This window comes from Heterodontus francisci, chromosome 22 (genome assembly GCF_036365525.1).
Source record: "Heterodontus francisci isolate sHetFra1 chromosome 22, sHetFra1.hap1, whole genome shotgun sequence".
Classification (NCBI taxonomy): domain Eukaryota; kingdom Metazoa; phylum Chordata; class Chondrichthyes; order Heterodontiformes; family Heterodontidae; genus Heterodontus; species Heterodontus francisci.
Window position 1 is genome coordinate 80,728,475 of NC_090392.1, and position 14,434 is coordinate 80,742,908.

The 14,434-nt window shown below is 43.8% G+C and overlaps 1 protein-coding gene across 2 annotated transcripts in view; it reads left to right on the top strand.

The window, feature by feature from the left end:
- The window catches only part of cbl (Cbl proto-oncogene, E3 ubiquitin protein ligase), a 281,338-nt gene that overhangs the window by 118,443 nt on the left and 148,461 nt on the right, over positions 1–14,434 (top strand). For both annotated transcript variants that reach the window (XM_068054161.1, XM_068054162.1), the window contains one exon: positions 3,930–4,076. In XM_068054161.1, coding sequence (XP_067910262.1) covers positions 3,930–4,076 — 147 coding nt within the window. The remainder of the gene's footprint in view (positions 1–3,929; positions 4,077–14,434) is intronic.

Sequence of the window (14,434 nt, forward strand, 5' to 3'; positions counted from 1 at the left end):
GGCTACAGGTGAGGTTCCAGAGGACTGGAGAATAGCCAATGTTGTTCCTTTGTTTAAGAAGGGTAGCCAGGATAATCCAGGAAATTATAGGCCGGTGAGCCTTACATCAGTGGTAGGGAAATTATTAGAGAGGATTCTTCGGGACCAGATTTACTCCCTTATGGTAACAAATGGACTTATTAGCGAGAGGCAGCATGGTTTTGTGAAGGAGAGGTCGTGTCTCACTAATTTGATTGAGTTTTTTGAGGAAGTGACAAAGATGATTGATGAAGGAAGGGAGTGGATGTTATCTATATGGACTTCAGTAAAGCCTTTGACAAGGTCCCTCATGGCAGACTGATACAAAAGGTGAAGTCACATGGGATCAGAGGGGAGCTGTCAAGATGGATACAGAACTGGCTCTGTCATAGGAGACAGAGGGTAGCAGTGGAAGGGTGCTTTTCTGAATGGAGGGATGTGACTAGTGGTGTTTCGCAGGGATCAGTGCTGGGACCTTTGCTCTTTGTAGTATATATAAATGATTTGGAGGAAAATGTAGCTGGTCTGATTAGTAAGTTTGCGGACGACACAAAGGTTGGTGGAGTTGCGGATAATGTTGAGAATTGTCAGATGATACAGCAGGATATAGATCGGTTGGAGACATGGGCGGAGAAATGGCAGATGGAGTTTAATTCGGACAAATGTGAGGTAATGCATTTTGGAAGATCTAATGCAGGTGGGAAGTATACAGTAAATGGCAGAACCCTTAGGAGTATTGACGGGCAGAGAGATCTGGGCGTACAGGTCCACAGGTCACTGAAAGTGGCAACGCAGGTGGATAAGGTAGTCAAGAAGGCATACGGCATGCTTGCCTTCATCGGTCGGGGCATAGAGTATAAAAATTGGCAAGTCATGCTGCCTCTGTACAGAACTTTAGTTAGGCCGCACTTAGAATATTGCGTGCAATTCTGGTCGCCACACTACCAGAAGGACGTGGAGGCTTTGGAGAGGGTACAGAAGAGGTTTACCAGATTGTTGCCTGGTCTGGAGGGCATTAGCTATGAGGAGAGGTTGGATAAACGCGGATTGTTTTCACTGGAACGACGGAGGTGGAGGGGCGACATGATAGAGGTTTACAAAGTTATGAGCGGCATGGACAGAGTGGATAGTCAGAAGCTTTTTCCCAGGGTGGAAGAGTCAGTTACTAGGAGACATAGGTTTAAGGTGCGAGGGGCAAAGTTTAGAGGGGATGTGCGAGGCAAGTTCTTTACAGAGAGGGTGGTGAGTGCCTGGAACTTGTTGCCAGGGGATGTGGTGGAAGCAGGTAGCATAGAGACGTTTAAGAGGCATCTTGACAAATTCATGAATAGGATGGGAATAGAGGGATAAGGACCCCGGAATGCAGAAGGTTATAGTTTAGGCAGGCATCAAGATCGGCGCAGGCTTGGAGGGCCGAATGGCCTGTTCCTGTGCTGTACTGTTCTTTGTTCTTTGTCAAGCTGGCGACACTTGCTACACTTCTCACATGGTACAGGATATGTATTACACGGGGCTGAAATTCCTTGCTATGCCTTTTCTTTCCTGGACTATTATGTAGAAACACTTATCAGCTACTCACCAATCAGCTCCTTCCCTGGTTGTGACATTACTGTAACTGTTGTGCAGATGTTGCTTTTATTGGTGATTTCATTGGAGGCTTTCTCCCTCCACTTTAATCTCTCGGTCACTGTGGTTAGTCTCCTCCCGGGTACCCCAGCACTGCTGCTGGTGAGACTCTAGAACCATGTTAGATTTACACTGTTGTGCAAACTGGACAGAAAAAAATCTAACAGCAAAGAATCTGTAAAGCCATCCAGTTGCCTCACAAAAGGGAAACCTCTTGGTCAGCACTATTGGAAAGGATATTAATGATAAATGGGTAATCTGTGTTTGCAGAGAAATCAAAATTACGGCAGTGCAAGCCCCATTTTAAAAGAAAAATGAATGGCACTCTACAGAGACCTGGCACACCAACAATCTAGAACCTCCCGAGTGTTCTATTTGTGTTGTGATAGTACGCAGAAAGCAGTGAAAGTCATTCTTAGTAAAATGTGACAGGACTGTGGATTGTGTGGCTTCAGTCCATTGTGCACTGCTTGTTCTTTCAGGGCTCAATTATAACAAAACTATGTGTCTGTGTCAAGCTGAAATCTATTTGCATAATGTGAGATGGGAATAGATTGTGTTTATTCCATGAGTTTGAAATGTTTATTTCCCAGTCTAACAATACAACTTCCTGAAACGTAATAACTTTCAATGGTCCAAAGTACGTTTTGTTACTTTTCTAAAATTGGAATTAGGTGATGGATAAATAAATTAACATCCGGTGTGCAAGTCTAACTTTATTGTACTGGTACTGCAGGGTAGCCATCTGTAACACTAGGTTTAGTGCTATTAATGATACAGGGATGTATGCACAAGGTTTAAGTTTATTGTACAAACTGTTGATTAAGGTGTATTCTGATAAATAGTCAGTGGAGTCAAGAATGGAAAAACTTTATCAAAAAAAGGGATGGAAGCAGAGGGATAATATATACTTTGCCCTGAAACAAAAGCAAAATACTGTGGATGAGGAAACCTGAAATGACAAAAAATTCTGGGAACGCTCAGCAGATCAGCCAGCATCTGGGGAGAGAGAGTGAGTTAACGTTTCAGGATCAGAAAGGATGGGGGAGGGGGGTAATTTTAACCTCTCAGGATGTGGAATCAAGCTGCATGCCTCATATTTTAGCAGTTATTTGAATTTAATGGCTGTTGGCCGGGTTCCCAGGGCTTGGGAACCTCCCAGCTAAAGGGAGGTGAGAACTGCTGGGTACAACACTGCATGTGGACCAGGAGGACCATCCCCTGCCCCCTAACCAAACCCCCTGCGATCTGATGCTGCTTCCCCACCCACGCGATTGAACAACAACCCCGTCACGTAATCTGATGTCTCACCTCCGTGTTTATCCCCAATTCGCCAATCTCTCCATCCCTCCTCTCTGGTTCTTGGCTGCGGCCTTGTATCACAGGCTTTCCTGCCTAGCAGCCAGCCAACTTAAATCTGGCCAGCTGCCAAGCGGGAACCAGAGAAAAAATATTCAAATTGGGTTCTACTGTTTAAATTCTGCAGTTCCTCCATCTTTCACCCCTGCTCTTTTCTTGCCTCCCCATAAATATTGGAGCTGTAAACTCTTTTTTTTGTATGTCTTTTCCTGTACTTAGCCATGTATTAAAGCTACTTTGAATTCCCACAAGTGTTTACTTATATAGCATAATTTATGGATTATGCATAGTTTTTGGATATTTAATTCAAATTTTCTTTAAATTACCTTTACTTCTGTGGAGGATATTTTTGTTAAACCAGTTTGTATTACATGAATCAAAGCTTTTATTACTTTTCAACAATAATGTATCCTTAATTTAACTAATGTCAGACTCTTATATTGTTCTGTGCTGAGTTAACTAATATTAGCTAGGGCAGTGATGGGGATGCCACAATTGGCCTCAGCACCGCAAATTAGGAAAAATTGGCTAGGACTCCTGATCCTGCTTGCAATCCCATGAATTCTGCTGAAAAATGCATGTTTGGATGTTGGGTGAAGACAGGTTTGAGTTCTGCTGTGGTGTTGTCTGCAGCAGCCCTGCCAACTCATGAATAATGGGCATATGGACAAATAACTGTACTGAGCAAGGAGTGAACACTTCCAGAAAATGAGGCAAGAAAATTGGTGAAAAGAAAAATTGCAACCTTCATTACCAGGATTTGCTATCCTTATGTTTATTTTAAAAAGCTTTTATTTATGTTAACACTAAATTTGTTATTTTGGCAGCTTTACAGAGCTTTTAATTAAGAACACTTTGGTTATAAATGTCATTATTTAGATAAAATATTTCTTCTCTTTTCTGAACTTTTCTCTTTTTCCTTGCAGGCGACATCTGACCAAACTGTCACTGATATTCAGTCATATGTTGGCAGAGCTGAAGGCTATTTTCCAAAACGGAGTATTCCAGGGGGACACCTTCAGGATCACAAAAGCAGATGCAGCAGATTTCTGGAGGAAAGCATTTGGAGAAAAGTGAGTTCCTTAGTTTGCAATTATTTCAGTATGGTTTTTCAGCATGGTGATAAAATCCTGATAACTCCCCCTTAAGGAAATCACCCTTTGCTTTTGCTATAATCAACCTCCTGGTTTATGTATTGGTGTGTTTTAAATTCTTGATAGGTGAAATAGCATGTGAATTCTGTACTCCATATTCTCAGCAGGCTAGGTATTACTGAACGTTGCAATGACCAAGCCACTACTTGCATGATCATGAGGTATGTTCTTTTTATGTTTCTCAGATTCATTTTAAGACCTATTGCCTTCTGTGTTTGTGTTTATCTTTTTGTTTCTCTCCTATCCCACTCCATTTTTCAAAGATATACTTCACAGCTCTTTTTTCACAACATAACTCCAAGTATCTGCATCCTGGCCGCCTTTCCACTCCTGCATCCCCGGCCCCCACGCTCTGCTGACCGCCTTGTTTCAACTCCAGAGATCCCTGAGGTGGCCTGTTAACCCATCCAATCCATTCACACAGCCAAATCTCTCATTTTAAAAGGGAACTGCATCACACCATGGACAGGATGTGCTTTTCAATTGCACAAGTGAGATTCTGTTTGTGGAAGTCACTGTTATTTAAATTGTAAGCTGTCAGGTGATAGGAAAACGGCACGGTTTGGGCATTTGGAGCAAGAGTTTGTAAAAGGGAGTTACGAGTGGCAATAGTTGTAAAAGACTAGGATAGGCTTTAAAAAATATTTGTTCCAAGGTTGCTGACCAGACTGCATGTAAGAAGGAGGAGAAGGTATGGTTGTTTGGCTGGAGAGATGGTGGAAGGCAGAGGGAAAGGTGGAATGAGGTATAGGGGCTGAAAGCAGAGGGAGAAGAGAGGTGAAGAAGAATGAAAGCTCCAATCCATACTTTGCATAGGAACGTAGGGAGTAGGAGTAGGCCATTCAGCTCGGTCAAGCCTGCTCTGTCATTCAAACAGCTCATGGCTGATCATCTACCTCCACCATTTTCCCCCCATTATTCCCATATCCCTTGATGTCATTTGTCTTGGACATGCTCAATGATTGAGCTTCCGCAGCCCTCTGGGTAGAGAATTCTAAAGATTCACCACCCTCAGTGAAGAAATTCCTCCTCATTTCGGTCTTAAATTGCCTGCTGCTTATTCCGAGACTGTGTCCCCTGGTGCTATACTCGCCACCCTGGGGAAAAAGCTTCTGACTATCCACGCCGCTTATAACTTTGTAAACCTCTATCATGTTGCCCCTCCACCTCCATCGTTCCAGTGAAAACAATCCAAGTTTATCCAACCTCTCCTCATAGCTAATGCCCTCCAGACCAGGCACACTCCTGGTAAACCTGTACCCTCTCCAAAGCCTCCACGTCCTTCTGGTAGTGTGGCGACCAGAATTGCACGCAATATTCTCAGTGTGGCCTAACTAAAGTTCTGTACAGCTGCAGCATGACTTGCCAATTTTTATACTCTGTGCCCCGACCGATGAAGGCAAGCATGCCGTGTGTCTTCTTGACTACCTTATCCACCTGCGTTGCCACTTTCAGTGACCTGTGGACCTGTATGCCCAGATCTCTCTGCCTGTCAATACTGCGAAGGGTTCTGCCATTTACTGTATACTTCCCATCTGCATTAGATCTTCCAAAATGCATTACCTCACATTTGTCCGGATTAAACTCCCCCTGCCATTTCTCCGCCCAAGTCTCCAACCGATCTATATCCTGCTGTATCCTCTGACAATCCTCATCACTGTCCGCAACTCCACCAACCTTTGTGTCATCCGCAAACTTACTAATCAGACTAGCTACGTTTTCCTCCAAATCATTTATATATACTACAAAGAGCAAAGGTCCCAGCACTGATCCCTGCGGAACACCACTAGTCACATCCCTCCATTCAAAAAATCACCCTTCCACTGCTACCCTCTGTCTCCATCTTGCCAGCTCACCTCTGATCCCATGTGACTTCACCTTTTGTACCAGTCTGCCATGAGGGACCTTGTCAAAGGCTTTACTGAAGTCCATATAGATAACATCCACTGCCCTTCCTTCATCAATCATCTTTGTCACCTCAAAAAACTCAATCAAATTAGTGAGACACGACCTCCCCTTCACAAAACCATGCTGCCTCTCACTAATAAGTCTGTTTGTTTCCAAATGGGAGTAAATCTTGTCCCGAAGAATCCTCTCTAATAATTTCCCTATCACTGACGTAAGGCTCACCGGCCTATAATTTCCTGGATTATCCTTGCTACCCTTCTTAAATAAAGGAACAACATTGGCTATTCTCCAGTCCTCTGGGACCTCACCTGTAGCCAATGTGGATGCAAAGATTTCTGTCAAGGCCCCAGCAATTTCTTCCCTTGCCTCCCTTAGGATTCTGGGGTAGATCCCATCAGGCCCTGGGGACGTATCGACCTTAATGCTTTACAAGACACCCAACACCTCCTTTTTGATAATGAGATGACTGAGACTATCTACACTCCCTTCCCTAGGCTCATCATCCACCAAGTCCTTCTCTTTGGTGAATACTGATGCAAAGTACTCATTTAGTACCTCGCCCATTTCCTCTGGCTCCACACATAGATTCCCTTCTCTGTCCTTGAGCGGGCCACCCCTTTCCCTAGTTACCCTCTTGCTCTTTATATATGTATAAAAAGCCTTGGGATTCTCCTTAATCCTGTTTGCCAATGACTTTTCATGACCCCTTTTAGCCCTCCTGACTCCTTTGCTTAAGTTCCTTTCTACTGTCTTTATATTCCTCAAGGGATTCATCTGTTCCTAGCCTTCCAGCCCTTATGAATGCTTCCTTTTTCTTTTTGACTAGGCTCACAATATCCCACATTATCCAAGGTTCCTGAAACTTGCCAAACTTATCCTTCTTCCTCACAGGAACATGCCGGTCCTGGATTCTAATCAACTGACATTTGAAAGACTCCCACATGTCAGATGTTGATTTACCCTCAAACAGCCGCCCCCAATCTAAATTCTTCAGTTCCTGCCTAATATTGTTATAACTAGCCTTCCCCCAATTTAGCACCTTCACCCGAGGACTATTCTTATCCTTATCCACAAGTACCTTAAAACTTATGGAATTATGGTCACTGTTCCCGAAATGCTCCCCTACTGAAATTTTGACCACCTGGCCAGACTCATTCCCCAATACCAGGTCCAGTATGGCCCCATCCCTAGTTGGACTATCTACATATTGTTTCAAGAAGCCCTCCTGGATGCTCCTTACAAATTCTGCCCCATCTAAGCCCCTAGCACTAAGTGAGTCCCAGTCAATATAGGGGAAGTTAGTCACCCACCACTACAACCCTGTTACTTTTACATCTTTCCAAAATCTGTCTACATATCTGCTCCTCTACCTCCCGCTGGCTTTTGGGAGGCCTGTAGAAAACCCCCAACATCGTGACTGCAGCCTTCCTATTCCTGAGCTCCACCCATATTGCCTCGCTGCATGACCCCTCTGAGGTGTCCTCCCGCAGTGCAGCTGTGATATTCTCCTTAACCAGTAATGCAACTCCCCCACCCCTTTTACATCTCCCTCTATCCCGCCTGAAGCTTCTAAATCCTGGAACCTTTAGCTGCCAATCCTGTCCTTCCCTCAACCAAGTCTCTAATAGCAACAACATCATAGTTCCAAGTACTAATCCAAGCTCTAAGTTCATCTGCCTTACCTGTTATATTTCTCGCATTGAAACAAATGCACTTCAGACCACCAGTCCCGCTGTTCTCCGCAACATCTCCCTGCCTGCTCTTCCTCTTAGTCTTAGTCTTACTGGCTTTATTTACTAGTTCCCCCTCATTAATTTCACTTGCTGTCCTACTGCTCTGGTTCCCACCCCCCTGCCACACTAATTTAAACCCTCCCGAGTGACACTAGCAAACCTCGCAGGCTTTCTACTGGCCTCGCAACAGCCAGCGGGAGGTAGAGGAGCAGATATTTAGGTTGTGAACATGTCATTTAACCATCACACTGCCTAAAACACTAGCATTAATCTGTAATTATAACAGGTTCAAGTTAACGACTTTACTTTCAAGCCCCGAGGAGTGCTTTACAGTCAGTGGTCACTGTTGTAATGTGGGGAATGCAGCAGGCAAATTGTGCACAGCAAAATCCCACAATCAGCAATGTGATCATAGCCGGATAAATCTGATTTAGGTTGGAATTGATTAAAAGACAAGGCAGGAATATTTTTAAACAAAATAATACAGCAAGAGTCAAGGGTTCCCTCTCTCAGTTACACATACAATATCTCAGCAACATCCAAATACAAATCACGCTTCAAAACCAGAGATAGTTGCCTTCACTTACCTTGTGTGTATTTGTCTCTCTGTCTCTTTTATCTGTTTCTTTCTGTTCCTGTCTCTCCCTAATTCTATTCTCCTAAATTCTATCTAGGTTGCATCTCTGTCTAGCAGATTTGAGGTTCTTTCAACTTGTACGGATGAGAGCGGGGGCTGCATGGTGGATGAGCAAACTGACAATGGCACTATGGTACAGGAAGATATGAATTGGAGAAGGAATAGACCACTCGGCCCCTCGAGCCTGCTCATGGCTGAACTGTGTGTAGCCTCGACTCCACATTCCCGCCTACCCCCAATAACCTTTCACCCCCTTGCTTATCAAGAATCTATCTACCTCTGCCTCCACCGCCTTTTGAGGAAGAGAATTCCAAAGACTCACGACCCTCTGACAGTAAAAAAAAAATCTCTCCATCTATATCTTAATTGGGCGACCCCTCATTTTTAAATAGTGACCCCTAGTTCTAAATTCTCCCACAAGGGGAAACATCCTTTCCACATCCACCCTGTCGAGATCCCTCAGGATCTTGTAGGTTTCAATCAAGTCGCCTCTTACTCTTCTAAACTCCAGCGGATACAATCCTAGCCTGTCCAACCTTTCCTCGTAAGACAACCCGCCCATTCCAGGTATTAGTCTAGTAAACCTTCTCTGTACTGCTTTCGATGCATTTACATCCTTCCATAAATAAGGAGACCAGTATTGTACACAGTACTCCAGATGTGGTGTCACCAATGCCCTGTATAGTTGAAGCATAACCTCCCTACTTTTGTATTCGATTCCCCTCACAATAAATGATAACATTCTGTTAGCTTTCCTAATTACGTGCTGAACCTGCTTACTAACCTTTTGCGATTCATGCACTGGGACACCTAGATCCCTCTGCATCTCAGAGTTCTGCGATCTCTCACCATTTAGATAATATGCTTTTTTATGCTTCCTGCCAATATGGACAATTAACATTTTCCCACATATTCCATTTACCAAATCTTTGCCCACTCACTTAACCTACCTATATCCCTTTGTAGCCTCCTTATGTCCTCTTCACAACTTACTTTCCTACCTATCTTTGTGCCATCAGAAAATTTAGCAACCATACCTTCAGTCCCTTCATCCAAGTCAATTATATAAATTGTAAAAAGTTGACTTTCCTGATCCTCATCACTCACTAAATGCAAATACGTTCCCCCTTACCTGTTTTGTCCTATTCACCTTATCTAGCTCCTACCCTAAACCACACTGCCTTCCTATCTCTTCCTGCTCAGTCCTACTTCCTCCACACCCCCACCTGGCCAAACACTACTTCCATTTTGTCCTTCCTCACTTCCTGCAAACCCCTGCCACCTTTTGCTCATCCCATCCTGAATGCCTAACCCACTCTCACTACTGCCAGACTCCGACAGCCCCTAATACGATTGAGCGCAACACAACTCCTGCTTGTATTGGAGTCACGTCCCAGTATTAATAAATCCAGGCCGCTATCCTAGTCCCACCAAACTCAAGATTATTCCTTATAATACCCAAACTCAGGACACTTGGCTGGATGAGTGCAGCTTCAACAAAACTCAACGCAACACCAACCAGGCCAAAGCAGCCCGCTTGATCGGCACCCCATCCACCACCTTAAACTTTCACTCCCTTCACCGCCAGTACACAATGGCAGCAGTCTGTTCTACATACAAGCAACTCACTAAGTCTCCTTCGCCAGCACCTTCCAGACCTGTGACCACTACCACCTAGAAGGACAAGGGCAACAGATGCATGGGATCACCACCTGTAAGTTCCCCTCCAAGTCACACGTACAGATATACAAAGTAGGAGCAGAGGTAAGCCATTCGGCCCCTCTAACCTGCTCCGCCATTCAATAAGATCATGGTTGATCTATTTGTATCTCGAATGCCACACTCCCATCTACCCCAATAGCCTTTGATTCCCTTGTCTAACAAGAATCTGTCTATCTCCGTCTTAAAAATATTCAATGACCCCACCTCCGCCACCGTCTGAGGCAGAGAGTTCCAAAGACGCACAGCCCTCAAAAGATTTCTACATATGTACGGACATACGAATTAAGAGCAGCAGCAGGCCACTCGGCCCCACGAGTCTGCTCCACCATTCACTAACTTCATGGCTGAACTGATTACTCCACATTTCCACCTACCCCCGATAACCTTCCATCCCCTTGCTTATCAAGAATCTATTTACCTCTGCCTTAAAAATATTCAAAGAAACTGCTTCCACCCCGTTTTGAGGAAGAAAATTCCAAACACTCAACCCTCAGAAAAAATTTCTCATCTCTGTCTTAAATGGGTGACCCCTTATTTTTAAACAGTGACCCCTAGTTCTAGATTCTCCCACAAGGGGAAACATCCTTTCCACATCCACCCCGTCAAGACCCCTCAGGATCTCTTGTGTTTCAATCAAGTCGCCTCTTACTCTAAATTCCAGCGGCTACAATCCTAGCCTGTCCAATCTTTTCTCGTAAGACAGCCCACCCATTCCAGGTATTAGTCCAGTAAACCTTCTGTGTACTAACTCCAACACATTTATATCTTTACTTAAATAAGGAGACCAGTACTGTACACAGTACTCCAGATGTGGTCTCACCAATGTCCTGTATAGCTGAAGCATAAGTTCCCTACTTTTTTTATTCAATTCCCCTCGCGATAAACAATAACATTCTATTAGCTTTCCTAATTACATGCTGTACCTGCATGTTAATCACTTGCGATTCATGCACTAGGACACACAGATCCCTCTGCATCAGAGCTCAGCAATCTCTCACCATTTAGATAATGTGCTTTTTTATTTTTCCTGCCAAAATGGACAATTTTACACTTTCCCACATTATATTCCATTTTCTCCTCATCTGTCCTAAAAGGGCGACCCCTAATGTTAAAATAGTGTCCCTTTGTTCTGGACGCACCCACAAAAGGAAACATTCCTTCAACATCCACCTTGTTAAGGCCGTTCAGGATCTTAGGAACTTCAATTAAGTCTCCCCTCACTCGTCTAAACTCCAGTGAATACAAGCCCAGTCTGTCCAACCTTTCCTCATAAGACAACCCGCTCATTCCAGGTATCAGTCTAGTAAAGTTCCTCAGATTCGCCTCCAACGCATTTACATCCTTCCTGAAATAAGGAGACCAAAACTGCACACAATATTTGAGATGTGGTCTCACCAATGTCCTGCATAACTGAAGCATAACATCCTTACTTTTATTTCCAATTCCTCTCTCAATAAAGGAGAACATTCCATTAACCTTCTTTAGTACTTGCTGTACCTGTATACTAACTTTTTGTTACGAATGCACCAGAACACCTAGATCCCTCTGCACCTTGGAATTCTGCTGTCATTCTCTGTTTAAGTAATACTCTGTTTTTTTTTTATTCTTCCTGCTGAAGTGAACAACTTCACATTTTCCCACTCCATCTGCCAGATTTTTGCCCACTCACTCAACCTATCTATATTGGTCTGCAACCTCTATGTCCTCTTCACAACATACTTTCCTACCTATTTTTGTGTCCTCTGTAAATTTAGCTACCATGCTATTGCTGCCCTCATCTAAGTCATTGATATAAATTGTAAGAGACTGAGGCCCCAGCACAGACTGCTGCGGGACTCCGCTTGTCACATCCTGCCAATCAGAAAAGGACCCATTTATGCATACTCTGTTTTCTGCCAGCCAGCCTATCTTCTGTCTATGCTATACATGTTATCCCCTACACCATGAGCTCCTATTTTGTGCAATAACCGCTTATGTGTCAACTTGTCAAATGCCTTCTGGAAATCCAAGTATAGTAAGTTAATGGACACCCCTTTATCTGCAGCGCATGTTAGTCCTTCAAAGAACTCCAGTAAATTGGTTAAACATGATTTCTCTTTCACAAAACGATGCTGACTATTCCCGATTACCTTGAGTTTTTCTAAGTGCCCTGCTATAGCCTCCTTGATGATCGATTCAAACACCTTCCCCACTTAAAGAACTGGTAGAATCGGGCAGAGTCAGCATGGATTTACAAAAGGGAAATCATGCTTGACAAATATACTAGAATTCTTCGAGGATGTAACTAGTAGAGTTGGAGGGGGAGCCAGTGGATGTGGTTTATTTGGACTTTCAGAAGGCTTTCGACAAAGTCTCTCATAACAGATTAGCATGTAAAATTAAAGCACGTGGGATTGGGGGTAGTGTATTGCGATGGATAGAAAATTGGTTGGCGGACAGGAAACCAAGAGTAGGAATAAATGGGTCTTTTTCTGAACGGCAGGCAGTGACTGGTGTGGTACCGCAGGGATCGATGCTAGGACCCCAGCTATTCACAATATACATGAATGATTTAGATGAGGGAACTAAATGTAATATCTCCAAATTTGCAGATGACACAAAACTGGGTGGGAGGGTGAGTTGTGAAGAGGATGCAGAGGGGCTTCAGGGTGATTTGGACAAGTTGAGTGAGTGGGCTAATGCATGGCAGATGCAGTATAATGTGGATAAATGAGAGATTATCCACTTTGGTAGCTAAAACAGGAAGGCAGATTATTATCTGAATGGTTATAAACTGAGAGGGGAATATGCAGCGAGATCTGGGTGTTCTCGTACACCAGTCGCTGAAGGTAAGCATGCAGGTGCAACAGGTGGTAAAAAAGGCAAATGCTATGTTGGCCTTCATAGCGAGAGGATTTGAGTACAGGAGCAGGGATGTCTTGCTGCAATTATACAGGACCTTGGTGAGGCCGCACCTGGAATATTGTGTGCAGTTTTGGTCTCCTTATCTGAGGAAGGATGTTCTTGCCATTGAGGGAGTGCAGCGAAGGTTTTCCAGACTGATTCCTGGAATGGCAGGACTGACGTATGAGGAGAGATTAAGTCGGTTAGGATTATATTCGCTGGAGTTCAGAAGAGTGAGGGGGGAATCTTATAGAAACCTATCAAATTCTAACAGGACCTGACAGGGTAGATGCAGGAAGGATATTCCCGATGGGGGAGTCCAGAACCAGGGGTCATAGTCTAAGGTTATGGGGTAAACCTTTCAGGACTAAGATGAGAAATTTCTTCACCCAGAGAGTGGTGAGCCTGTGGAATTTGCTACCACAGAAAGCAGTTGAGGCCAAAACATGGTATGTTTTCAAGAAGGATTAGATATAGCTCTTGGGTCTAAAGGGATCAAAGGGTATGGGGCGAAAGCGGGAACTGGTTACTGAGTTGGATGATCAGCCATGATCACAATGAATGGCGGAGCAGGCTCGAAGGGCCTAATGGCCTACTCCTATTTTCTATGTTTCTATGACAGACGTCAAGCTAACTGGCCTATGGTTACCTGTTTGATGTCTCCCCAGCCCCATCCCCCACCTGAACAGAGGGGTTATATTTTCTATTTTCCAGTCCAATGGAACCTTTCCAGAATCTAGCGAATTTTGAAACATTAACACCAACGCATCTACTACCTCATGAACCACCTCTTTCAAGACCCTAGGATGAAGCCCAGTATCCGGGGACTTGTCAGCCTCCAGCTCCATCAGTTTCCTGGTGATTGTAATTTCACCAAGTTCCCCTCTCCCTTTCACCTCCTGATTTACAGCAATTCCAGGAATGTTTTTTGTTTCGTCTGTGTTGAAGACAGAAGAAAAGAATTGTTCATTTCGTCCGCCATTTCCTTTTTATCTATTATTAACTCCCCTTTCTCACTCTCTAGAGGACCAACACTCACTTTACTTGCTCTTGTCCTTTTTTAAAATTCCCTGTAGAAACTCTTGCTACCGTTTTTACGTTTCTAGCTCGCTTCCTCTCGTACTCTAATTTCTTTCTCCTGATTAACCTTTGTCATTCTCAGGCGTTCTTTATATTAGAATTAGAACATTCTACCACTCACTCATCTTTGCGCAGTTATATGCTTTTTCCTTCAGTTTGATGCTTTCCTTAATTTCTTTAGTTAACCAGGGATGGTGGGTCCTCGCCTTAGAATTTTTCTTTATGGTAGGAATATACTTTGCCTGAGTATTCTGAACTATCCCCTTAAATGTCTGCCACTGCTTCTCTATTGATCTATCTCCTAGCCTAGTAAC